Source organism: Pithys albifrons, chromosome 19, assembly GCF_047495875.1.
Source record: "Pithys albifrons albifrons isolate INPA30051 chromosome 19, PitAlb_v1, whole genome shotgun sequence".
Taxonomy (NCBI): domain Eukaryota; kingdom Metazoa; phylum Chordata; class Aves; order Passeriformes; family Thamnophilidae; genus Pithys; species Pithys albifrons.
The window spans coordinates 1,163,693-1,190,572 of record NC_092476.1 but is presented as its reverse complement, the minus strand read 5'-3'; the positions used below and the strand labels follow the sequence as shown (position 1 = coordinate 1,190,572).

Sequence of the window (26,880 nt, the reverse complement as noted above, 5' to 3'; positions counted from 1 at the left end):
AGACATAATGCAGGATAATGAACATGATCACAAGAATAAATTAATAACTGAAAATATTTTTTGTACGTGGGCACACTTAAAACGGGGTAAGAACTAAGTGACACTTGTGTCACCAGTTTATAATTAAAATGCAGTGCTTGAATGAAAATGTAAGCTTCAATTAGCCAGCACGACCCTGCTTCCGGCTTTACTTCCCACTGAAAAGCAACGATAACAAGCTCACATTTATTATCAGAGTTTTTCCTGGAGCTGTGCACTGAAACATGCTCACATCTGAGCCCTTTCACTGAAGACATTTTTTCGCTTCAGCAGTTTGGCATGCCACACAAAGGCTCTCTGATTTTTAGTGATGTTCACCTCCTCTTACATAAAAATGTTTTCTGTGCATATTATTTGGTTGCAGTTAAAGTCCAGGTGCACGGGTTACTGAGGAACCAAAGGGAGGGCTCATCACAGAGCACAATGGGTAATTATTGCTGAGCTTGGCTGGATTGCACAGACAGAGCCTTTCTTGGAGCTCAGCATTGTGGCTGTGAGAGAGAGAAAATACCTACGAGCCAGCCCAAAGTCCTCCAAGGGGAAGAACAGATCCCCTGGTAGATGCTTTGCCCATTTAATCTTTAACTATCTCAAGGGACAGAGCTTTGCAATTTTGTTTAGAGACACTGTTTTGCATTTTAATTTCACCAGTGGGAAGTTAATACATATATAAATTATGAGGTCTCATGTGTTCCCATTTTCATCCCAAGAGGATGTCAGGCTTTTTGTAAAATACTTAAATAATTCTCTGGGTTTGGCCTCACCCCGATTTAAGCCCAGATTTATCCTGATTTTTGCACCATCCAAATTTTGGTGCTGCTTTGCCTGAGGACTGAGCTTGATTCCTGGGAGAGGGGGCAGGTCCTTGTGCTGTGTAGGCAGGAAAAAACCCAAGAGCCTTGGAGGAGCAACTCTGGAACTGTGTGTGCTGGGAGGGCACCTGCAGCAGGTACATTACTGGGCATTTTTACACCCTTCAAACTGGCCCACATGCAGAGGGGGGTACAGGAATCTGCATCCCAGATAACAAGGATAGGGAATGGCCATCCCAACCAGTGCTTGGGAGAGCTGGTGAAAGGCACAGAAACCTTGACAGCCCCCAAATGTCAAGGTGGAGCAGCTGAGCCTCAGCAAGTGTATTTAAGGAACACGTCTCTGTGATGGAGACGGGACCGAATGTCCACACAAATATCATTTGTGATGCCCCCTCTGATGTTTGAAGCGATTTCTACGGGCAGAATTCTTGTAGTGTGGGAGTGGATGTCAAGCCAGGAGATCTCAGCTCAGAATAGATGTGTGCTCAGAGCTTTGGGTCAGGCAGTGGTGGCGTTAGAGCCTCCAGGAGCTCTTCGAGTTGTAAAAGCTCCAAACCTCCTGGTTTTGCTCTGGTGTTATTCACGTGGGGCAGAGTGACCTCTCCAGAAAGCCCTTCCAACAGCAGCCACAATCTCTCTCAATAGCATTTAATAACTACCCATGGAGAAAATTACACTCTATTTAAAAGGCCAGAAAAATCATCTCCAGTTTAACTCTGCTGACTTTGGGAGAATTACACCAAAAATGAGTTCTGTCTGATATCCTCTCCCATACTAATGTTCGGTAGCTGGGCATAAAAAGCCTTTCCAAGGCAGATTAAACAAGTCCAAATGGTGAAATATTCTTTTAATTTTCTTTCACACACGTTATTTTAGGTGTAGCTTGGAACTCTGCCCTTACGAGAGGCATCCCTTTAAATATTTATACAGCATCAATATGGAGCCACCTTCATACGTTTTTAATGATATGTTCCTTTCTAAATTAACCATTAGGCAACCCTGTTCTGTAGCAGTCTGGATTTTGCCCTGCATTTACACTGCCCTTGGATTTTTATTCTTTTATTTCACCCTGGAACAATGAAGATGTCAAGGCAAGGCCCAGGGGCGCCGTGGAAGTGGAATTCCTGGAGCACCACCACTGTTGCCATGTGGACACACACTCAATGGCACACTGTGCTGCTCTGCAGGCCAAGGGGATTAAATCCCAGCCCCTCTGCTGGGCCATGGCACTTCATCATCAGCACAATGGCAGCTCTTCGTTCCTGTGATTGTAATTCCCAGGATCAGGAAGAAAAAATACTGAAGCAGAGGAGATATCTCCATTCTGAGGTTCTCCCTGTGAACCTCAGTCATGACTGGCAGGTTTGTGGATTTTCTAGAGGCTTTTCCCTTTTTTTCTGCTCATCTGGTGTTAGTAAGTTCTTGGGGATGCCAAGGGGAATAGGACAAAGCCCAGTGGTGTCAGCTGAGCCAAAGATCTTTGCTATTTGCTGAGCCCTGATTCAGCCTGAAAACCCACAGATGAGTAGAAGTGTTGGTGCAAGCCATGGGATTTTATAACTCTGGGGTTTATGAGTCCTTGTAATTACACCACATTATCATAGCAAAAGGGTCTCTGCAGGAGCTTCTCATGTCTTGCTCCCATTCTGGTTTCTGAGATGGACGCACCATGAGCTTTGGCTGCAAACCTTAGCAAAGCCCCAGCAGATCAGACAGACAGCACACACATCCCAGGTTGGATAGGGAGATCATTCCCCTAAAATGAAGGGACATCAGAGCCTGTTCCGTGCCCTGTTATGCTGAAACCAAAAGAAAAACATTCCCACACAGCTCCACAAAGAAGAGTTTCACCCCTCAGAGCTGAAATCCAACCCCTCCTTCTCCGAAGGGGCTTTACCCTGAACTTGTTTTGTGAGCAAGAGCTTCAGTTAAGTCAGCAGAGATCTTGTCTGGGGATAATGGGCTCAAGGAAAGACTGAAATGCAATTTCCCTGAGTTGCAGTGTATTGAAGGCAGGAACTGAGTCCCCAGCAATGCCCTCCCAGCGCCGGAGCCGGTTCGGATCAGCCCCAGTAAGGATGTCACTGTCCCTTCCTCTGGCAGAGAAGGTACTTTGTAAAACCACGAGCCTGTCTTCCCTCCAGTGAACCAGATCTGGTAGGATTTGTCTCCAGCAGTGACTTGGTTTCTGGTTTTTAACTATACTGGTGTAGGGACATTGTTTGCTCCCAACAAAAGCTGCCTGGGCTTGGCATTCCTGACGGGAGCCTCGGGAAAAGAAGCCAGGCTGGAATCCAGCACTCTGCTCCCTTCCACCACGGGGAGGGCAAGGCATGGCCAAGCTTAACTTCTGCTCTGGTTTCTTTGGGTTGAAAAGGCAAATTTTTTTTCGGTGTTTGCTGCAAATATATTTAAATTCTCTGTGTTTTGGAGGCAAGTAGTCAATGCATCTGAAGTGCATACTTGACATATGTTTCTTTTCACATGCTGTCCTCCATTCATTTCATGCAGCAGATGCTCAGTTTACCACTTTAAATGTATTCTTATTTACTAGAAATTATTGTGGAAAATAGCTGTTTGGAACTAAACATTCCCAGCCCTTTGTGAGGTGCAGGGAGCTGCTTTTTGCAGCTGTCCTGGGTGGCTGCATGCACATGTTGGCAGGTTCATTTGCATTTGAAGGGCTGGATGCAGCGAGCTAAGCGAGGGTTTTTCTTCCCTGCCTCTGAAGGCAGTCACTTCAACACTCCTTGCCAAATTTAGCCCCATTGCTACTCTTCTTAATTAACTAAAGCAACATCCAAGCTGAGTTTGGCCCATTGTTAGCTGGCCATTTATTACAGGCTTGAATTAAACCCTTTGGCTGGGTAAAAGGCTCTTGTTCTGAAAATTGATTGTGCAGCAGTGAAATGCAAGGACAGTGCTAATTCAAGGCAAGGTGGTAGGTACAAGCTGGTTTATCTGATTTCCACTGTCCTGTTGCCAGAAGCTGCAAATCCAACCTTCCAGATGAGGTTTCTGGTTTACCTGACTGGTGCATAGTGCTGGGGCTTAGAAATGGCTTAGTAAAAAGAGAATCCTGATATTCAGAAGAATTAAGTGCAGCTTGCACTGCCCAATCCCCCGTTGCTGGAGAGGACTCTTTTTTGTTGTTGTCATGGATTTTTTTCCCCCTTAAAATAAGATTGTATAAAGACTTTCAGCACACAGACCCAAATTTAGACTTCAGCCCCTCCCATTGACAAGGAAAGGCAGAAGTCCTGACCCACAGTCCTGCTGCAGCCTCTGGAAACTGTGGCTCTGCTCTTCCTGTGCCTGATCCATGGGCTCAAAGCTTGGTGTGCAAGGACCTTTCATGCTGTGGCAGGAGAAGAGCTGACACTCAAAGAGCTGTAGCCTTGTCACCACCAAGGCCTGCACACTTTGCTGCCTCTTCAGTGGCTTTTCTCCCCTTTAGATGTTCGAAAGCTGTCAAGGCAAGTGGGTATGAGAGCACTGAGCTGCACCTGCAGAAACGTGGGAAGGCACAAGGAACGTTCCCTTTTCCTTTTACACCCTCTTGTCCCCACACTGCTGTGCCCCCCTGCCATGCCCTGCTGTGGGCAGTGCTGGGCTTGCTTCTCTCCCCACTAACCTGGATTTCAGATCACTTTGCTGTGCATTTCCCTGGTGAAAGCTGCCATGGGACAAAGTTACCCATCAGAATTTATCCACTTTGATACCTATTTGTAGGTGTTATAACAAAAACTGGCATTGCACTGGACCCAGTCTGCATTTTGGGGTGGAATTTATCCATTTTGTTACCTATTTGTAGGTGTTCCAACAAAAACTGGCATTGCACTGGACCCAGTCTGCATTTTGGGGTGGAATTTATCCATTTTGTTACCTATTTGTAGGTGTTACAACAAAAGCTGGTGCTGCACTGGACCCAGTCTGCATTTTGGGGCATTCCTGGCAGAATCCTTGCTGGTCACAGTCGAGTGCAGAATAATTCATCAGCTGTGCAGGAGTGTGGGGCTGGCACAGGGCACGTTCTTGAAGCAAAGTCCATCATCTGCATCATTCATTTCACTTTTCTTGGAGATACCTTTGGGTTTTCCATGTAAGAACTGAAGAGGAGGGGATTGGACCGGAGGATGTTGCAGTTAGACAGGCATGATTCAGGTACCCATGGAGACATGAGATCATTCCACATTGTCACCAACACGAGAAGATTACCTTATACAAGAATAACTAAGAATAGAATCTTTGACCTTCAAGATTTCTGTATCTGTAAACATTAGAACTGTACAGTGATGCAGCTCTGCTTGTCAACAACAAGAAATAAAAGAAAAATAAAACTAATTTAAAACCCCACAGTGGCAGTGGAATAAATTCATACATTTATCATTTCAGAGGTTCCCATCGCTCCTGCCTCTTTTCCTGCAAGGTTTAAATTATTACATATTTTTTTAATGTTATGTTTATTCTCCTAAGAATAGAAGACAATTTACAGAAGCTCTTATGGATGGAAAAACATTTTCCTTTTGCACTGTTGCTCACAGTCAACACGCACAGACCTGCACCTTCCAGCTTTCCAAAGACCAAATATATTAATGAAGTATTTAGAAATCTGGTTTTAAGTTCTTAAAAGATGAATGTTTCTTACTTGAACTACCACTGTAAGAAGTATCATGAATCTCAGTGTTTAGTTCAAGACTTTATCTGGTCCAGGTAAAGGGGCAGATTCTTCACAACTCTTACACCTGCCCCTGGTCCTGCCAGAACTAGAACTGGAGATATTTGCACGAGAAAAGGTCCTTAAAGAGAAGAAATGCAGAATGAGTTCTGAGCTTAGCAAAACAGCTGGAAAGAACCTCATAAAACTGAATTCAGTATCTGCTGCTGTACATCTCTCAGGTTTCAGACTTGGAGGCAGAGGGTCATTTTTAAGCAGAATTTTAACTTGCACATCCATGAATTATTTCTTGTGACTTGCTCAAAAATAGCGACCTGAGCCTGTGCAATGTGCTCAGCCAGGGCTGGAGTGTGGCCAGGCAGCCTGCCCAGGCCTGGGGCTCCAAACCTGCCCACACCTGCACCCTGTGCCCTCCTTGGGGCTGGCACTGTGGGCTGGGGTCACTCTGACCCTGTCCCTTGTGCCTCCCCTGGCATGGACCAGCAAGGAATGGCCCAGTTTGGGGTCCAGGCATCTCACTGAGCTCTGAGCCAGAGAGGGAGAGCTGTAGATGGTGCCAGGAGAGGCCAAAGGCAGAGTGCTGTCCCCTGAGAGCAGGGGCACATCGTGCTGAGTGACTCAGAGGCACAGCTGAGTCACAGCCTCCCCTGGCTCCTCCTGGGATGGGAGCAGGTCAGACACTGTAGTGGAGATTGTGCTTGAATTCATGAGCCAGATCATTGTGTTCAGGCTCCTCGTCTGCTTCACGAGGAACTGTGTGATGAGGGAAAACCAGCTCCTGGGTTCTCACTCGTGAAAGCAGTTAGAAAAAAAGACTCCAAGAAAACCCACCTCTAAACCCTGAGATCAGCTCAGTTGGTTAAAAATTGGTTGTAACAATGCCAAGGTCATGGGTTCAATCCCCTGTGTGGGTCATTGACTTGAGAGATGGACTCGATGATCCTTGTGGGTCCCTTCCAGCTCAGAATAGTCTGGGATTCTGTAATATATAAAGCACAAGGGGATGACACTGTCTCTGCTGGAGCCCCTCTGAAGTCCAAGAAGGCACACCTGGTGTGTGCAGCCTTTGTGGGCAGCAGGAATTGTCAGCAATGATTGCCTGAGGTGTGTGGAGCTGCTGCAGAGAAGCACTGATGTCCCATGGGGCTACAGCTCTCCTGCTCCAGAGCCTGCAGGAGCAGCTCTGCTCTCCTACCCAGCGCCTGCAGGAGCAGCTCTGCTCTTACTCCAGAGCCTGCAGGAGCAGCTCTGCTCTCCTACTCCAGAACCTGCAGGAGCAGCTCTGCTCTCCTACTCCAGAACCTGCAGGAGCAGCTCTGCTCTCCTACCCACAGCCTGCAGGAGCAGCTCTGCTCTTACTCCAGAGCCTGCAGGAGCAGCTCTGCTCTCCTGCTCCAGAACCTGCAGGAGCAGCTCTGCTCTTACTCCAGAGCCTGCAGGAGCAGTTCTGCAGGAGGGTTTAGGTGTTGCTATGCCTAAAACTCAAAACTCAGCCAACAAACCCCAGCACTGTGGACAATAAATGACACTGAAGAGCAGAGCTCAGGACCCTAATGGTGAGCAGGCTGGCATCAGAGCTCAGCCTTGCAAGCCACAGGGTGATGTCTAGGGCTGTGCTCCTGAGGGACAGACACCTGGTGTCTGAGCCCTCTGATGGAGCCTCAGAGCTCAGTCACCCATCGGCGCATCCGGAGCTCCCCTGGCAGCACCACTGGAGCAAAATGACGCGGCACAGCCTCGCTCTCCAGCAGGTTTGCTGCCAGAACCCGCTGACTCCAGGCTGTGGAGCAGAAGTAATCCATAGTCACTGGGCAAACTTTCCCAGGAGCTTGCTGAGGAGAGGAGGCCCTGCTGCCCTGGCAGCGCGGTGGGCAGGGAGCTGCCGGAGCCGCCTGGGCTTCCCACACCACCGGGTATTTTTAGAGCCATCCCATGGTGCAGGATTTTTAACTTCCATCTCACAGCCCTCAAAGCCTGGCAAACTTTCATTAACATTTGATGCCTTGAAGTCATGCGAGGTCTTGGGGGGGAAAGGGAGGGGGAGCAGGAGAAAGAAATACACCTTTTTGGAGCGTGTGGTTTGCAGAGTTGCTGGGAAGCTTAGGAAAAGCCTCCAATCCCTCCTTTTCTGTACCTGGTGGTTTTAAAGGACCCAAACCATTCAGCAAACTTATCAGGAATCCCAAACCATGGCTGGGTGGAAGAGTCTTACTTATCTAACTTTATATGTAAAATACCTGGAGCCTCTTTGGCCCTTGGGGAGACTGAAGCACTTTTCAAACAGAAAGCTCCTCACCTTACAAGGATTATGCCTCTCTTCTTTGTCAATTATTAGACAAGTTTGCTAATATAGGGCTCTTTGAGCCATAAATCCCCAAATTATTTCTAAGCCATCGTGGAGAGAACATGGGCCATGGGACAGGTGAAGGATTTGCTCCCAGTTCCCTCTGCACTTGCTGCCATTTCTGCTCAGCACAAAGCAAGACTTTCCTGCCCAAATCTGTAATGGGGGAAAACAGTTCTTCCCTGGCTACAAGGCAGACTTTCAGCTGGAAAATAAATTAACAGAAGCTCTCTTTCCCCCCCCTAAATATCCACACATAGACACAGAGCATCTCCTCGCTCACAACCGCGATTTTTCATAGGCTGAGGGAGTGGGAAGAACAGACGTATTTTTGTCTCCTTGGCAAAAATATATTGGCAGCACAGCCCAGAGTTGTAAAGATCGAGTAAGTACCAGAGCATGGCCCTGGTAAGCAGGTTTGGAGAGCTGCCCTTTGGCTGCCTGTGCCCGTCTGCCAGGGATGCTGCCCCCCAAACAGCCCGTACAGGCTCCTGGGGAGGAAGAGGAGGTGGCAGTGCGTGGAAATGAGGAGCTGCCAGCTCTGCCTCGTGCCAGGTGAAGAGGAGCTGTAAGTGCCCCCCTGTGCGTGCCCAGTGTTCCTGGGCACTCAGGGCTCTGCCTGTCCCCTCAGCTGGGCACCTCTTGGGAGCTCTGGCCAAGGAGGTGACAAACTGGTCCTGTCCTGCTTTCAAAACAGGGAGGGAATATGGTCCCAAGATGCTGCTACACCAGGGCAGGGAGAGAGGTGAGGGGCTGAGGGGGAAAGGGCTGTGAGGGAGTCAGTGGCACAACAGCCATCACAACCAGGTATGGAGGACCTGCCTTTTGACTTCCCAGTGACAGGAAAGTGCCTGGATTTTCTCCTCCAGTCTCTTCCATGCCATCCTAGGACAGCAAAAAGCAGGAAGCATCTGTGGTTACAATGGCAGATGTGCCCAGCGCTGGTGAGGGCTGGGACTCTCAGATACATTATTTAAATCAAATTCTGAGATCCCAGATTGGATTGCTCAGAGCTCCCATCACCATTATCCTTCCCCAGCACAGGTAGAGACATTTCATAGTAAAATGCAATTCCAAAATACTGAAAGCAAACTCAGGAATCTCGACAATAAAATATTTATGCATCTGTGCTTTAGTGCATTGTAATTTTGCATGATATGTTTTGCTTTTCAAGACTGACTAGATTAAGGCACTTCTGATTCATTAAACACATTTTCCCAAATGCTGTTTCTACAAATATTGTTGGGCCATTGTGTTTAGTTGTATTTATTAGCTGGTGTAACAAGGAGGTTACGTCTTCCATAAACCTGAGAGGAACCTGCTTAAATGTGTTGCTCTGAATCTCAGCAGAGAAGAAAACAGTTCTCATGAATAATTAAAGCTTAAAGAGGTCATGCTGGTACTGCAGCCTCATTTTTATTTGTCACTGCTTAGTTTGCATTAGGAAATAGGAAGTTTCAGGTGCAGGAGCCAAATGGAATCTCCTCTGCTTGTGTTCATTTAAACAGGTCTATTTGGGAGCCGTCTGCGTTTTTATGTATTAGGCCATTTGTTAGCTGGAATAATTTAATTCAGTCTTGGGAATTAGAAGTTTAAGGCTTTTAATTTTCACCAGGGAGTGACTGTGCATCCCCTCACCTTCTGGCAGCAGCATGAGCACCAACTCTTAGGCCAGGCTGGGCAGGATGCAGGCAGAGCTGGGCTGGATGCAGGCAGAGCTGGGATGCAGGCAAGGCTGGGATGCAGGCAGGGCTGGGCAGGATGCAGGCAGGGCTGGGATGCAGGCAGGGCTGGGCTGGATGCAGGCAGAGCTGGGATGCAGGCAGGGCTGGGCTGGATGCAGGCAGAGCTGGGATGCAGGCAGGGCAGGGCTGGGCTGGATGCAGGCAGAGCTGGGATGCAGGCAGGGCAGGGCTGGGCTGGATGCAGGCAGAGCTGGGATGCAGGCAGGGCTGGGCTGGATGCAGGCAGAGCTGGGATGCAGGCAGGGCTGGGCTGGGATGCAGGCAAGGCTGGGATGTGGGCAGGGCTGGGCTGGATGCAGGCAGAGCTGGGATGCAGGCAGGGCTGGGATGCAGGCAGGGCTGGGCTGGGATGCAGGCAAGGCTGGGATGTGGGCAGGGCTGGGCTGGATGCAGGCAGAGCTGGGATGCAGGCAGGGCTGGGATGCAGGCAGGGCTGGGATACAGGCAGGACTGGGCTGGATGCAGGGCTGGGCTGGGATGCAGGCAGAGCTGGTCAGGGAGGACTCAGGTCACCACCTGGTGCCCATCTCCATGGGCACCACCAATATGCCAATCTCCTGCTCTCCTCCCAGGCCCCCTCCTCATGTCCAGCCACCCACTGCCCATTCTTCCCATCTCCTCCTCAGCTCTCTCTCCCTTCCCACTTTCTTCCAAGCTCCTTTTCCTCCTCCCCTGTGAACCACCTCCTGTTCCTCCCCACTCTGATCCAAAGTGCTCCTTTTCCTCCTCCTTTTTTTCATGACTCTCTGCCCTCCTCCAAAGAGCACAACACTCTGGGTTGCTGCTGAGAATCACGAATAACCAAGTCAGCAACAACCCCAATTCAAGCTAAAATCCTACATATTGCCTTGATATTTTCTTCCAGAATATATTCCAGTTGCAAAATGCTTTTGTTCATTTTTTCCCCCACTGGAACCTTTTCTGTTTATCCAGCAACTCTTCTCCCAAGGTTAGACATTGGCCCTGAATATTCAACTAGACAACACGAAGAGCACTAATCTCTCCTGGTGGAGTGGCTTTTCCACTATCACATCATGCAGATGATTATTGAAGCCTTTGCCTTGCATTTCCCAAATCCAGCCATCAGCAGGGGTTGGCAGTGACACCCCTTTTTTCCTAACCTTTAGAGTCCCTGTTGTCATCTGCCTTGTTTCTGCCCCGCATCACTGATGGTGCATGATCAGTCTCTAGAGGGTTTGCTTCTATGTATAACTCAACAAGCTGGCAGAGAAATGAGGAAGACTCATTTCTGTGCTCCAAAATGGATGTGGATCCAACTCAAGGTCACTGCATTACAAAGACAGACATATTGCAACATTCCCTTCAATTAAGGTGATTTATGGAGTCAAATTTCCCTATTGCTTCTTCAGTGTCCAGCTCTTTTTCTGAATACCATCCTCTTATGATGAATCTCCATGGATTGAAGAGACATGAAATCATTACAGGATTCCAGGAACATCCAAATATCCTGCATATTCCTGATCAATTCACCAGCAAGGTCCTATATCACTACTTTCCAGTGTAACCCTCACTTTTTTTTTCTCTTAAAGAAAACTTTTGCAGTGCATGACTGAGCCAAAGGAAAGTTTGCACAGAAAGAGTTCAGCTCTAGAGGTCAGGTTAGAGATGCTCCCTGCTATTAAAACAGACAATAACTCATTTAATGCAGAGAGGTGATTGCAAAGTGCCTTGCAAGCTTCTACCACACCAAGAGACCGTGCCAGAGTATCAGTAATACAAACCATTTTTCTACTGATGAGATCTGGAGGGTTTTTCCTTTACAGAAGACACCAGGGACATCCTCATCCTGTGCCTGTTACCCCAAACAGCCCCAAGGATTACCCAAGTCCTCATTCTGGAGAGTTGCTTCTGAAATTTTAGACTGCTGTGAGCCAACTGCAAACCTTGGCTGTTGAGAAATGAAAATGTTTCAGAAAATGGGGAAAAAAATGGCAGTTTAAGAGGGTCTAAAAGTAGAAGTTAAGACTGAGAAGGGAATAGCTCAAGGCTGCACATGTATGAAAGCTGAAGTGGCAGAAGAAACAGCATCACACATTGCACTGGGTACCTTCATCTGGTTCGAGAAACACCCCAGAGGTGACCATGACAGTGTCTCAAATTATAAACTCAGTAAGGACTCTGAAGAGACATGAATGTCCACTGCCCTCCAGTTCCTCCCCCAGGTGGTGACAGGCCGTGGTAGAGGCTGCACAGACATGCCGTGGTTGTAGAAGGTGAAACCATCAAGCCCTGGTTGCTCACCACGTTCATGAGGGAGAACTGATCACTTGCTGAAGGAAGGGAAAACATAAGGATAAAACTCAACTATCCGTAAAGGGAAACTTGATCCAATTGTGCCAATGCAGGGAAAAAAGCACAGTTGGACAATGTGAAAATAGCCAGGATTTGTCATTTTGCAGCATATGAACACACTCCATCAGGCACCACGACGGGCTGTTCTCAGGCTGCATCCGGCACCAGTTGGCATTTCAGCCCTCTCAGAGTGACTGATGGACTGGCACAATCCCCTGCATGAGCAGTCTTTGGACTGGTGAATCTATGTCAAGGTCAAGAATACTGGGGGAAAAAACGGATTTTGGTCCAAATCAGGGCACACCTGAGTCCTGGTTAGCTCAGGCTCCCACAGTTTATTCCCACCCTGAGTGTTGGGCAGTGATGGCCACTCTGTAGTTACAGCTGTGAATAACGAGTCAGACTCCAACATATTGTGCCAAAAGCACTACCAGTTACTAAAGTACCTCTTTAAATGAAGGCATTTTGGGCCAGAATGTAAGTAAGAGCTGAAAACTCGTTGGAAAATGCCTTTCAGTTCAAAGCTGTGATGGATGAAGATGCTCACCTAAAAAGCCAACAGCAGTTGGACTGATTTTAGCCAAGGTGGAAAAACAGCTGCAGGACTCTAATGGAGGTTTCTCTCCAAGCTCCAAATTCTTTTCAAAGGATGAGGAGGATTATATCAGCAAAGAGGCAGCAGAGCAAAGCATGGAAATGAGGAGTGAGACAAACTTCTGGGCTGTGGGATAAAGGACTGTGGCAGGAGATGCAGGACGAGTCGAGGAGTGAAGGCAGAGCACAGCGAGCGTGGACTGTGGGGGCAGAGAGAAAAGCAGACACAGAGAAGTGAGTTACCAACCCCACAACAACCAGAAATGTTGGCAGTTTCTTGGGAATGAGCCAGGCATGGGAAGGCTCAGTGTGGCAGGGCTGACTTGTCTCTGGCTTGAAAATGCTCCTCAAACAGCATCCCCAGTGCTGCCCCCAAACAATCCCCTGGCTGAGGAGGTGCCCCTGTTTCCCCCTGCAGATGATTTATGGAATGCAAATGGAACATCAAGGCTGAGAGGATGTCAGCCTTTCTCCCTAGAAAGAGTCACTCCCTCAACAAGCTCCATAAAAAGGAGCAACAAAACAGACTAAAATAAGCCACAGAACCCCTTGAAGTTTCCCCCACTTTGCCATCCATGCAGCAGCATGAAGGGACATGGTCAGTAAGAAGCAAATTGCCAGTGGTAGCAGGAAGATCATGAGCAGTGGTCATGGGATAACTGCATTGTTTGCCCAAGGAAAGGCAGCTGGAAGGGGCTGGAGCATTACTGAACAACCTCAGTCATGAATTCTGTGGCCAAAATGCTGGTTTATGAGACAAACATTGGCAGGAACTGGAAATTAAGTAGCACAAACCAACATATAACATACAACTGTCCCCTCCTTTGCCACTGTCCCACATTCCCCGAGACCATTGGTATTCACTGGAGTAGCACAAGGACACTTAGTACTTTTGGCAGCAGTTTTGTAATGACTAAAGAGAATTCAAAGGACAGCAGCCAGACACTGTGATGTGTTTTATTAGCTCCCAGATGTGCAGGTGAGGTGAATCTTTGGGAAATGAGTTCTGCTGCCACGGATTTTCTAACATCACTCAAGGTCTCAAAATCTTATAATGGAACAAAGAGCTGTCTCAGGATTTGAAAGTCATCTTTGTCATAGCATTATTTCTGCATCTGCTCATTTCTTACACAGAAATACAAGTACACAACATCTTTGATGATATTTGCCCAACTGAAAAGAGGAGGTCACCTGCTGAGGCTGGATATTTCCACATGAATTATAACTGACTGAGCCTCTGTAGGCATTTCCTGGGATGTCTTCAGGTGTAGGTGATCCAGAATGTGGAGATGCTTTACCAGGCTGTAGAAAACAGTGTTTGGGTGTTATGTGCTGGATTGCAGCATGTCACAATAATATTGCTCAAGGAGAAAAAGTGTTCTTGCAAGAATTAGAAGCCACACCCCAACAGCAGAGGTGTCCCATTTCTGGAAGTGTCCAAGGCCAGGCTGGATGGGGCTTGGAGCAACCTGGGCTAGTGGAAGATGTCCCTGCCCATGGCAGGGGGGTTGGAAGGTGATGAGCTTTAAGATCTCTTCCAACCCAAATTATCTGTGATTCTATGAATAGTGGAATTCTTTACCACCTAAGCAAGGTACATCTTCTGTGTGGGAAACTGTGAGGATCCTCTGGCATCTTGAGGAGATCAGCTGAGACATCACATCTGGGCCAGAGGAAACTCAAGAATGTTGGAAAAGGGGTGGTTGTGACACAGAGGGCAAACTGCCCAGGTAGGAACCTCACCAGTTGCTCTTTAGGGCTGTGAAATTCAGGGCAGTGGAGGTGGGTGGGTCTTGGCAATGCCAAACAGGAGCTCCACTGCAGTTTGAGACCACTGTGAAAAAAGCAGTGCAAGGAACTGAGCAGCACAGCCTTCATTCTGGGGGAATGTGGAGAAGGGAGGAGCTGTGAGCAGCCTCTGCTCCCAACAGAGAGGGCTTTGTACAGAGCAGCTCCGGGGAGGGGCTGCAGACAGCGAGGGGCAGTGGGATCAGACTCTGCCACAGTGCAGGCAAGTTGGGCAGAGCAGGTTAGAATATTTAAATATGGGATACACTGGCATAGGACAGCCCCTTCTCTCCTAGAAAGCCTACGAGAAACACAAGAGGGAGCATTAACTGCTGTATGAAGGCAAGAGAAGTGCAGTGAGGGGAATGGTGGGACCGAGCACGTCAAGTGACAGGATAAACCAAGACCTGTTCCTGGAGAAAACGTTCTCCTGCCAGACTGGAGGGGAGTGGTGGGCACTGAGAAGAAAGACCTGGGGAGAACAGCACAGGGTGCCCTGGCAGCACCAGCTCCTCTGCAAGCACATGGGCAGCAGCTGCTGCTCCAGTGTCTCCTCCAGCGCCGCTGCGGTGGGGCAGCCAGAGCCCTCCTTGGGTGTTGGACACACCTGGAAGGTGCTCTGAGCTTGAAAACCTTAAAGAGGAGCAAATTGGAGCAGTCAGCACAAGCCAGTGGTCGTTCTTCACCTGCCACAGTGCTGGAAAGCTCTGAGCAAGGGAGGGGGAGGGCTGGAAATGGGAAACTCATGGCGCAGCAGAAGATAAGAAAATAAGAGACTTGAGGAGGAGTTTTGCTTTGCCCACCAGACAATTGAAAAGAGATCAAAAGAAGAACCCAAAGGGTTTGTTAGAGATGACAGCTCCTAAGGAAGAAAGTGGGGCAAATTTCATACATTTCAACATTTTAAAACAATTTTCTTCTTGCCCAGGAAGTAGATGGGGAGCAAACAAAGGGAGAAGACCAGATTCTGATCTCACTGTTGCTGGGTGAGGCAGGTTTGAGTTCACTGCAGTGAAATCAGAATGTGGCCCATAATTAGGCAATTCAGCTCCCTGTGCTGAGAAACAAGTGAGTTCTGAGTTAGGGGATGAAAAACAGAGAAAGAAGGAACGGGCTCTGTGAGGGTAATAAGAGATTCAGTTTTTTCACTGTCTCAACACCTGTAGAGAAACATGGTTAAGTCTCAGGATAAATTCCCTTTAAAGACTCAGCTGAACTGCATTTGCTTTGGCCTGACCACGCTGGGCAGCTCGTGCTGGTTTATGGCACTGTGGGAGCCCACAGTTATGGGGATGGACTTCTAATCCTTTAAGTCCTGAGCATTCTCTGAAAACAAGACCTACCCTGGCAAAAGTCTGACAGTAACCCCAGGTACAAGCAGTGCTCTTCATCAAATCCATCTTCAGGATGAAACAAAAACACAAACTGTCATATGGACACATTTCCTGGACTGGCAGGACTCCGGGGGTGTCAGACAGAATCTGTCTCAAAAACAGGCTGTGCTTTGAAGTTTCCAGCTCTCACAACAGCCAAACTTTTTTCAAAGGCAGACACCCAATAAATGTGTGTTTAACCTCCTGAGGCTCCTTGCTCTGCTGGCTCCATCCTCGGCGGCGCTGGAGGCGCCTCACAGCAGCAACGTGGTGTAGCAAATTCACATGAGGTGTGTTTTGCACATGACCTGCATCAATAGTTCATGATTTCTTTTATAATGACAGCATTAAACATCCTCAGGCAGAGGCTCATGGGATCTGTGCTCATTGGAGTAACTTAAGGACAGGCTTGTGAAACTCTCAGCGAACAGCAGGAGACAAATAATCAAACCCAGGGCGTTCTAACATAGAAAGTGCCGAGGTACAGGGAAACATCTAATGCTGTTCCTTGTGGTCTGAGTGGGGAGCTCAGGACTAGCACAGTCCCTGTTTGACCACCAGCAACACAAAGCAGGTTTTGAAGGTAAAAGGAGGTGCATCACCCATTCCTCTTCTCGAGGGTTGTTTTACAACAAGAGGAATGAGAAGAAAGTGAACTCGGCAGCTGCGAGTGCTGTGGTGTCAGTCCAGTGAGACAGGGGAGTTGTACTGGTGGAAAATCAAAGAAATGAACAGAGTGCACAGATAGATATTTTTGTGGAGAGGAACATTTTTTGGCATGTCTGATCTCCTTTGCTCACTGTTGCTCAAATCACACAGCAAAGGGCTTCAGAACTTGTCAGCAGAGAAATCTTCCAAAGGAAAAAATACACAACTGTTTCTGCTCTGCCCTGGCAGAGTCCAGCACTGAGACACTCTCACTCACTATAAATAGAGGCTCTCCACTGATGTCCAAGGAGGTGTAAAGCCATGCCATTAAGGAAACCCAGTCCCACAGATATGGACACCATGTTCAGGCAACTTGTGTTACAACAGCCCCACCCTGCACGTCACGTTCCTCTCGTGGTCTGGGATGGTTTCTGTCACTCAGCCTTCCCTGTGCTGATATACTCAGAAAACTTGTCATTTAAACATCCAGATATTCCTGTGTTGCAGTAAATCAGGCTGACAGTCAGCTCTGGAACTGAGGCACAGCATTTAATCACAGAATAGATGCAACAAGCAGGACCCATCGGTCCGAGTCTCCCATGGTATCTTGCTAATTGCCTTGTTTTTAATATCCAGTCAGCTCCTTGCACTCCCTGTGTCCTCAAGCACTCGCTGTCAAGTGATCTTGAAAATAATTTCATTCCATGTCTTCAAGCCATCCCAGAAGAGCCACGTTTGCCAGAAAGAAATCAGCTGGTTAGTGGGATTCTGGAGGGGGGTAAGGGGTACCCACCTGCCTGCAGGTAACTGTGGTAGCCACGTGGCCACCTGTGCAGCCCACACTCGCAGCCCTCACTGCCTCACTGTGACTCCCCTGGGAGAAGCCCCTGATTAACTCTATTAATAGTGTGCACGTGTGTGCCCTAAGTATCTGCAGCTGCTCAGGAGCCACAGGAATGTGCCACGTGGGCAGGGAAGGGTTTGATCCAAGGAGGTTGTGAATGTCTGGTACCCCAAGAGAAAACTGGGGTTCTCTGCAGTCCCAACACAAAGGTTTTCCTGCATAATTTCACCGAGGGAGGGCTGGAAACTGCAATATTAATGGAGCAGGGGCTCTGCTGGGGCTGGAGGAGGAGGAGGCAGCAGCAGGGCCCAGCTCTGCTCATGTGTCTGCCACTGCTATTGGGTATTGCCCCCGAGAGGGCATTACCTCCTGAGAGGGCATTGCCTCCTGAGAGGGTATTACCTCCCGAGAGGGCATTGCCCCTGAGAGGGTATTACCTCCTGAGAGGGTATTACCTCCTGAGAGGGCATCGCCTCTGAGAGGGCATCGCCTCTGAGAGGGCATTGCCCCCGAGAGGGTATTGCCTCTGAGAGGGCATCGCCTCTGAGAGGGTATCACCTCCTGAGAGGGCATTGCCTTCTGAGAGGGCGTCGCCTCTGAGAGGGTATCTCCTCCAAGCGGGTATCACCTCCAAGAGGGTATCACCTCCGAGAGGGTATTGCCTTCTGAGAGGGCATTGCCCCCAAGAGGGTATCTCCCCTGAGAGGGTATCACCTCTGAGAGGGTATTGCCTCCGAGAGTGTCTCTCCTCCCAGAGGGCATTGCCTCCAAGGGGGTATCCCCTCCCAGAGGGCATTGCCCCCAAGAGCCCGTGCTCGGAGATGGAGGTCGCTGCTGACAGGAGCACCCAGCCAAGGCCCTGCCCTGCAGAGCTGCCCCAGCCCTGCCCTGCCTGCCCTCACTGCCAGCAGGGCACTGATGGCACGGGAGGCTCTGGCTGTGTGCAGATGGCAGGATTAGGGCAGGGAGAGAACAGAAGTGCAGCCTGCCCTGGCAGATATTGTCAGAGGTTTAAATGCTCCATGTTCCAGTGCTGAGTTGTGCAAACACTTCCAGGGCACCAGGGGATGTTGGCATTGATAGGCACTGACCACAGGAAAAGCTGTTCCAAAGGTGTGGCCGATGGTATGGGTGCCATCAGTGGCATCATGGAATGCAGGGCCACAAAGTTAAACAGCATTTGCATCCTACAGCACTGACCTTCAATCTCAGTCATCAGAAAATAAACCCCCAGTGAACAACCTGCAGTGGTACAGGCAGGATTATTGAAGGATTATTTGAGAAAGAGCAAGGAGAAGGCAGCATGTCATCAGAATTTGGGATCACTACTTGATTTGCTGCTGAAAACTCTATGTATTTTGAGATCTCAAAGGCCAAAACAAAGCTTAATCTTCACTCAGGCACTACAGTTCCCTCCCTTATCACATTATCTGAGTACATCACACTCTAATTATAGTTGTCTGTACAACACTTAGTGAGATTGGGAAGTACTAACCTTGTTGGAGAAGCCCTTGAACACAAAGTAGAACCAAGTCAGAAACACTCTTTAGTTTTTAAATGCCAGCTAAGGATGCTGCAACCAGTGGGAAAAAGGTGTTCTTACTCCATCAAAAACACTTCAGAAAATTCACCTCTTCATTATCATTAGCCCAGACCCTCAAGTCCTGGCTCAAAATTCAGAACAAAGTTGTTATTAGTATGAAGTAAAAAATGCATTATAATATTTGTATTTCTAAAAGTGTCATTTAACATATATCAGTAATCATTCAAAGAAAGGAGTTACTTACAGCATCTCAGTGGGATATTATATCTAACTCTCAAGAGGTATCCAGAAGTACTTCTCAATATTTCAGCATCTGTTAGGCAGTGATTGCAGTTTATTTATCTCTCTCTAGTGGGTACAGCAGTAGGAGTTCAATATTCCATCTTCCTCTCCCAGGGATTTAAGGGACTGTGTCCCCATGCTCAGGCAGAGAATAAAATCCCTCTCCCACACCACATCCTGGTGGGAAATGGCTCTGTGTGCTCGGTGAGTTTGGCCCCATGGCCACATTTCTCTGCACATCCTTCAGGGCAGCCTCTGGGCAGCCTTTGGGCAGAGCCTCCAGGAGCTCAGCCCTTGTGCAGGTGCTTCAGAATGGTTGTTACTGAGTTTAATTGAGGCCTTTTCTGCCACCTCTGCTATTTCATTACTTTTCTCCTTTTTCTTTTGCATTGCTTTACATGCCAGGGCATGGAGATTCCAGCAAATCCCAGTTTTGCTTTGGTTTTATTTTTCATGTTTAAGTACCAGTCAGACTCTGCTGTTGTGCTTTTAAAGCTGACCAATTCTTCAGCAGCTTCTCCAGCTACCTTTGATTTCTCCCAAATCCGAGTTTCAAAGTCCATCTTTAGGGAAAAAAAGGTGTTGTTACTTTTCCTAGCAAGCCTTTGTTACTTTGTGGATTGAAAGAGTCCTCAGTACCCTGGAGATCATCACAGTTCTTGGTAGCAACTTCAAGGCTCACTGGGAGTTTAATAAGCTGCTGCTGAGTTATGTGGCACCTGTTAAGTTTTTATGGGAAAAAGTGATCCAGTCTGGTGCTGTTCTTAGCCATCAAACAGCACAGACACTGGAGAGGACCCTGAACCTGTATCTGTGCTCTGAACTACATCAAACATATTGGGAAGGATATTTTGCATTCCTAAGCTTTGATACAGGCCCAAACTTCACAGTCATTTGCTATTTCTATCAAAATTTGGCCAGTGACCGATCCCAGTATTCCCAAAAGCTGGAAATGTAACAGAACTCTGAAGCTCATCCAGAATTTTTTTGGAGGGCAATTATCCCCTTTTTCACCTCTGCTAGTCTTGCTAATACTCTGTCATGTGAAAGGCTCCAAATATAATCACCAGGAAACGAAGGGCTCCTCTCTCCTGTCCTGCTGGGCCATTCCAGCCCTGCAGTGGAAGAAGTTCCTCGTGGCTGGCCCTGTCTGCACCAAAGTTGTGGGAGCTCAGTGACCTGGGATACCTCTACTTTTATATCATCTCTGGATAAAATCAACCAACTACCTTAAAAGTTATTGGAGAATTGTAGAAAGGTTTGGCTTGGAAGGGACTTTAAAGCTCATCTCATGGACAGGGACACCTTCCACCAGCCCAGGTTGCTCCAAGCCCTGTCCAGCCTGGCCTTGGGCACTCCCAGGGATGCAGAGGCAGCCACAGCTTCTCTGAGCAATCTGTGCCAGGGCCTGGCCACCCTCACAGGGAGGAATTTCCTCTTAAAATCCAACCTAACTCTGCCCTCTGGCAGTTTAGGAAGTACCCTGAGTATGGTACCTACAGACAGAGAAGTACATACAGAGATGGCAACACCTATACACACACAAGCACAGTCATTGAAAAGCCAATTTCCACAGGAAATTAGGATGGGAAGATTATTTAGATTTTTCCCTTAATGAATAGAGAGGATAAAAATCACCTTCTGAATGTATTTCCTGTAAATTTGCTCACTATGATGGAGAGACTCCATGAAACAACCATCCAGTCCCAGGGGCCCTGTAATGCTGGGAGTGATTTGATTTCATTGTGTGAACTGCCATAAAAATAAGCACTGGGATCTCTAAAATGTGTGTTTTGCATTGCCTTGCCAGAGAGCCAGCAGGAGACCCTCTGGGGCAAGCAGAGGGATGCCCAGGCAAACATGCTGAGGTGTTCCCTCCCCCTGGCAGCCAGGACAGGTGTGTCCCCTCCAGATGTGACATGAGCCACTTACATCTTGTTCCCAGCCTTTGAAGTGCTGTGCAGAGAAAGCCTGAGCTGCTCCTGCAGTTACAGACGAGACATCATTTACTGGAAGAATTAAATGTGCTGTAGTAGCAAACCTGCAGTTGACACTCACGGGGTGCAATTTAAATCCTCCAGATTAGTAATTCTTTTGAGATCTTTGTAATCATTGGTAATAGGTAGTGAAATAAATCCACATTTATATCCTACAGACTGCAGCTGTGCTTCTGTTAAAGCAGTATTAAGTGATGGGTTTTAAATCCTTCTGCCAGCCTGAGCTGTGAGCACGGCAGCTCCTGTGCAGGGGTAACTCCTCCCGGGTGATGTGTGTTCTCAGGAGCACTGGTTAATGAATAATGAAAGCCCCAAGGCAGAATCACAGCTCAGGGCTCCCTCCTGCAGGAGGCTCTCTGGGGAGAGGTCCCTCTGTGGCTCCCTGTGACCCAACTGCAGCCAGGCCTGTGGATAACCATGACAGCAAATAACACAAACTGCTCATGGAAAGCTTTACCTCCTTGGGCAAAGTGCTGACTTCTTCAGCTGAGTAAGGGGCTGGTCTGCTCAGGTCTGGCATTGTTCCTGCAGGTACCAGGAGTGCACACAGTGCCCTGACTTGCTGCACAGGCTCCCAGTTAACCAACCAGATATGCCATTAAAAGCTGAGCCCATCTTGAGGGGGACATATGGGTTTAAATTGCAGCAGGAAGACATTTATGGACTTGTTTTCCCAGCCTAGAGAGTAATTGAAGAGGCCTCAGACAGTTCAGTGTTTACCAGCTCTGATGAGGGAAGTGAGCACTTCACTGGGACGAGGTGGGAGGGATGGTGGGTGTGGGATTGCACTGATGGAGCCCCAGCCATGGAGCAGGAACCCAGGGTGACAGTCACTCTGGGAACAAAAAGCTTTGCCAACTCGGTGTGCTTGTTAGATAAGCACAGTGCTGATAAAGTAAAGTACTAAAAATTAAACTCAAGGGAACAACATCAGTGGCTGAAGAACAGATCCCAGGGATCCTGGCTCTGCCTTCCTTCAGCTGTGCTTCAGCCCAAGCTGCCCAAAATTCAGGTTTCTTAGCTTAAAAAAAGGTGCATTTACCTGGTTCTGTTCCTTATGGGGTTTGTTTGCTTTGTTTTCATTTAGGAATCTACAAAGGACATTGTTTCCGAATCAACCACTTCCCTGAAGACAATGACTATGACCACGACAGCTCAGAGTACCTTCTCCGTAAGTGGGCAGGGACACCCAATGCTCAGCAGCACCAGGTGTGGCCACAGACACTGCCCTGGCCTTCTCTGTGGAGGGCAAACCAAGCCTGACTCATTGCAAGAGACTGGCCCAAACTGGGTGGCACAGAGCAGTGGTGGGCACAGAGCAGTGGTGGGCACAGAGCAATGGTGGCTCAGAGCAGTGGTGGGCACAGAGCAGTGGTGGGCACAGAGCAGTGGTGGCTCAGAGCAGTGGTGGGCACAGAGCAGTGGTGGGCACAGAGCAGTGGTGACACAGAGCAGTGGTGACACAGAGCAGTGGTGGGCACAGAGCAGTGGTGACACAGAGCAATGGTGACACAGAGCAGTGGTGGGCACAGAGCAGTGGTGGGCACAGAGCAGTGGTGGCTCACAGCAGTGGTGACACAGAGCAGTGGTGACACAGAGCAGTGGTGGGCACAGAGCAATGGTGGCACAGAGCAGTGGTGACACAGAGCAGTGGTGGCTCAGAGCAATGGTGGCACAGAGCAGTGGTGGCTCAGAGCAGTGGTGGCACAGAGCAGTGGTGGCTCAGAGCAGTGGTGGCTCAGAGCAATGGTGGCACAGAGCAGTGGTGGGCACAGAGCAGTGGTGGCTCAGAGCAATGGTGGCACATGTCCAGTTTGACACAACCATCACTCTTGGATGTCCTAATTTCACAGAATCATTGAATCATCATAGAATGGTCTAGGTTGGAAGGGACCTTAAAGATCATCTTGTTCTAATCCTCCTGCCATGAGGTTTCAAGGTTTTTTTCCAAGGGTTTTCTTCAGCCAGGGGAATGGTCATGAATTTGGTGCCTATTGGTTAAGTATCATCTGGCAAGTTTTCAGATGAAAACTACAGCCATCATTCCCAGATTGGCAAAGGTCTTTTACAGAGGGAGTATTTATCTGGTTAGTGTATCAAAACAGATTTGGGAGTGGGTTCCAGCCCACTGGGAAGCTCTTCCTAATGCTTAAACCCAAGCCTTATGCAAACCTCATCCTTTGCAGCTGCTGAGCCACCTCCCCCTGCAGTGAAATTACTGCATTGTAGGAAGGAAGCTGAAATTTCTGCAGCTAACAGCAAAATCCCAGCATGAAATGGGCTGTGGCTTCCCTGCCTGGCCAGCCACTGCTGCTCCATGCTGGCATGTAACCCCCACCCAAAAAGTCATTTCATCCACCAACCTGGGGCTTGAAATGAGGGCAATGCTTTTGCCTCCCCTGGATGACCATTCCCTCAGCTGGTTTGGAACCTGAGTGTGAAACCTCGTGAATCCTGCAGTGGGAGTTGGATTCCCCTTCCCCAGAGGACTCCTTGCCTTGTTCCTGCTGAACAAAAGAGCTGAGCAGCCAAGCTGAAAGCAGTGCCCTTTGCCAGGCAGAGGAACTGCAGTTCCCAAGGTGTTGGGAGATCAGGGAGTGGTGAGTAACTCTGCTGGGAGGGCTAAAAGCTCCTCAGTTACACCATTAATTACCTGAAACGCCACTCAGAGAACCACTCTGCCCTTCTGCTCCCTTCTGGGTGACAACTTCTAGTTGCCAAGACAAGAAGAAAGAAAAAAAAAAACTCTGAAAAGTTTGTTTTCCCAGAAAACCCAGATGGTTTTTCCTCTTTGCTCTTGTCGATTCAGATCAGTCACAGTGCCCAGGTGACACGATTTCAGAGCTCAGGCTGAGGCAGAGTGTGAGCACAGCTGCATTTATCTCTCATACAAAGCCTTGGAACTAATGTTAAATTGATGCCAAGTCAGCTTTAGGAAACAAACATCACTAGTAAAAGGACTGTAAAGGAAAGAGGAATTAAGTAGCATCTTGATAAAAGCGCATTATGTCTCCTTTATATGGAGAGAAGTGAGAGCTGGGAAAAACAGCCCCACGGTGAGCCACGAGCTGGGTAAATTGCTCTGAGTGTGCCTGTGACGGCTGTGCCTGAAAGCTGTTTGCAAAGGTGACTAAGTACAGATCTTAAAAACAAGTTGGTCCAACCCTTTGTGTCTTCTGCAAACCCCATCTCTGGTGGCTCCCCCACAGGGTGGAGCTTCCCCCTCCCTGCACAGACAAGGCTCCTCAGCTTTAGCTGCCCCGAGAACTGCAGCTTCTCGTGCATACACCTGCTTTAGAGATTCCAGAAAAGTTACCTGTCTAAATCCAGAGGAGATGAGCTCATGCCTGGGTGTCATAGGGACCGAAACATTGTCTGAGACAGGAAAGTATCTGCAGCCTGTTTCAAAGGAGACTCAAGAGCCTCCATCCCATTTTTGCCCTCTGCAGACACCTTTGCAGTCTGCTGGCTCCATACCCTTCTCCACTCTTTCTAGCCATTTCTTGGCACAGGTTTCTCAGAGGGAAGTGTTGGGGCTACTCCTTGTTTTTCCTGCTTGGCTTAGGTAAGGGCACCAACCCTGTGTGCATCTCGCGCTCCTGAGGGAGCTGCTGAAGGGCTGCTCCACAGTCACCACTCTGATACAGGCTCCAGAGAAATGGAAACACCACAGTGTTGGTAGGGTCGAGCCCTGGTTCAAAACCCTATGGAAATCAGTGAAAAAATGACAGATTTTAGGAGACCGTGGCCCGGGGCGTGGGTTGAGAGCAGGAGTTTGGATTTTGCCCTTCAGTGTTCAAGCTGCTCCCTGCAGAACCAAGTGAACAACAACAGTGACAATGACACGTGCAAAGGAGCTCCAACAAGACCCTTCCTTCCCTGCAGCAACACACGCCAGTCTGTGTCTGTCTAAAAAAGTCCCCTTCTCCTGCCTGTGCAGGAGTGGCAGATGTACCACAGAGCGCAGTCCCCGGGCAGCCTCCACAGCTCCCAGCGGCAGCGCCGGGCATGTGCTCCTGCTTCCCTCCGCTCCCGCTTCCCTCCTCTCCTACATCCCTCCTCTCTTCCTTCCCTCCTCTCCCGCATCCCTCCTCTCCTCCTTCCCTCCTTTCCCGCATCCCTCCTCTCCTTCTTCCCTCCTCTCCCACATCCCTCTTCTCCCGCATCCCTCCTCTCCTTCCCTCCTCTCCCACATCCCTCCTCTCCCGCACCCTCCTCTCCCGCATCCCTCCTCTCCTTCCCTCCTCTCCCGCATCCCTCCTCTCCTTCTTCCCTCCTCTCCCGCATCCCTCCTCTCCCGCATCCCTCCTCTCCTTCCCTCCTCTCCCGCATCCCTCCTCTCCCGCATTTCTCCGGGCACTCCGCAGCCTCGCTGCTCCCACCCAGCCCTGCTGGAAGCTCAGGCACCTCTCCCTTTGCAGGAGGGGGATTTCAGCCGTTCTGATCCTCGGCGCACACGGGGGGGGTGTCAGGGCTGTGCTGCTGTCAGGAGGGGCACTGGGGCTCCCATTTCGGGGGCATCTCTCCCCACTTCCATGCCCTCTTCCCTGAGTGGCACAGCCTCCCCTTTCAGAGCCTGCTGGAGATGAGAAGCCCGAGCCGAGCCGGGGCTCGCAGCCCGTGGGGAGCAGCAGCGGCTGCAGCGAGGGAGGTGTCACCACACATAGGCGAGCACAGCGGGCAATGCAACCCGACAGGACGGTAAACAAGGGGGGAGAAAAGCGAGGGAGAAAGCAAAAACCAGATTGCCTTAATGTTTTGTGATGTGCTGTCATTTTATTACCAGTATCAGGAGACATATGTGAATTCTACATGGTACCTACGAGCTTCCTTTGAAATTTCCAAGCAGAAAGTACACATTGTAGGGGAAAATAGAGGGTAGAGGTTTACAGGAAGAGAACACTGTGTTTTGTTTCTCTTCACATTAATTACTTGGTATAGGAAAATTATCTCTGGAGATTATTGCTACAAGTAGAACAACCCACCCCCCTGTATTTGGCATAGCTGGCAAGTTCCTTCCAATGATATCAGTGAGGCATTTTAGGAAAGCTCCTTGATGGAATTGAATTCATTATAAACAGCATGGCCATCAAATATAGGAAATAACACCCAGAAAGGGTGAGCCACAGGAGACTTTAAGATGGTGCTGCCATAGCCAGGGCACTGAGAGACACACAGTGGTTTGGGGTCCAGCAGCAGAGACTGACTTCAAATCTTTTTCTAATTATTGACTCCAACAACTGACCCAAAAGCCAAAGTGCTGTTGCCCTGCCCAGATGTGTGGGGATGCAGGACAGGAGAACTGGTTCTTGCCTCCCAACAGGCTTTGATCAGAGACCTTTTCCCCCTGTGCCTTGGATTTGCCAATCCCTGACAGACACTGTGAAGGGCAATGCACTCACCTGTCTCGGATTCGGATCCTGGAGAAAATGCCCCTCTGTGAAGGCCACGTGCAGAAATGAGGCTGCTTTGGGCAGGGATGGACTTCTCTGGCTATTGCAGATCCATTCAGGCAGAATCTTCCCAGGCATGGCCTGTCTTTGTGTTTGCACCATCCTCAGGAGGGCTGGACCACAGCCAGGGCTCTGTGCAGGTACCAAACCCCCAGCCCTGCCCCTCAGTGTCAAACCCCCAGCCCTGCCCCTCTCGTGCCAGTGGGAGCTTGTGCCACCAGTTACCAGGGGAATCGCCAGGATTCACTGAGTCAGGACTGCCAGGGCCATCAGCAGTGAAGTGAGAAGGCAGCAGCTGGAACATCTGGCCGTTTCTGCCCGGGAAGCCGCGCGTGTCACCCAGGGATGGCACCCGGGAGAGGCCGCGGCGCTCCCGGCACTGCAGAGAGGGACACGTCCAGATGGTGCTTTCTCACTGCCAGCA

At 49.1% G+C, this 26,880-nt stretch overlaps 1 protein-coding gene across 1 annotated transcript in view; it reads left to right on the top strand.

The window, feature by feature from the left end:
* The window catches only part of CACNG4 (calcium voltage-gated channel auxiliary subunit gamma 4), a 45,763-nt gene that overhangs the window by 12,131 nt on the left and 6,752 nt on the right, over window positions 1–26,880 (top strand). Inside the window, exon 2 of the mRNA XM_071573833.1 lies at window positions 22,091–22,174. Coding sequence (XP_071429934.1) covers window positions 22,091–22,174 — 84 coding nt within the window. The remainder of the gene's footprint in view (window positions 1–22,090; window positions 22,175–26,880) is intronic.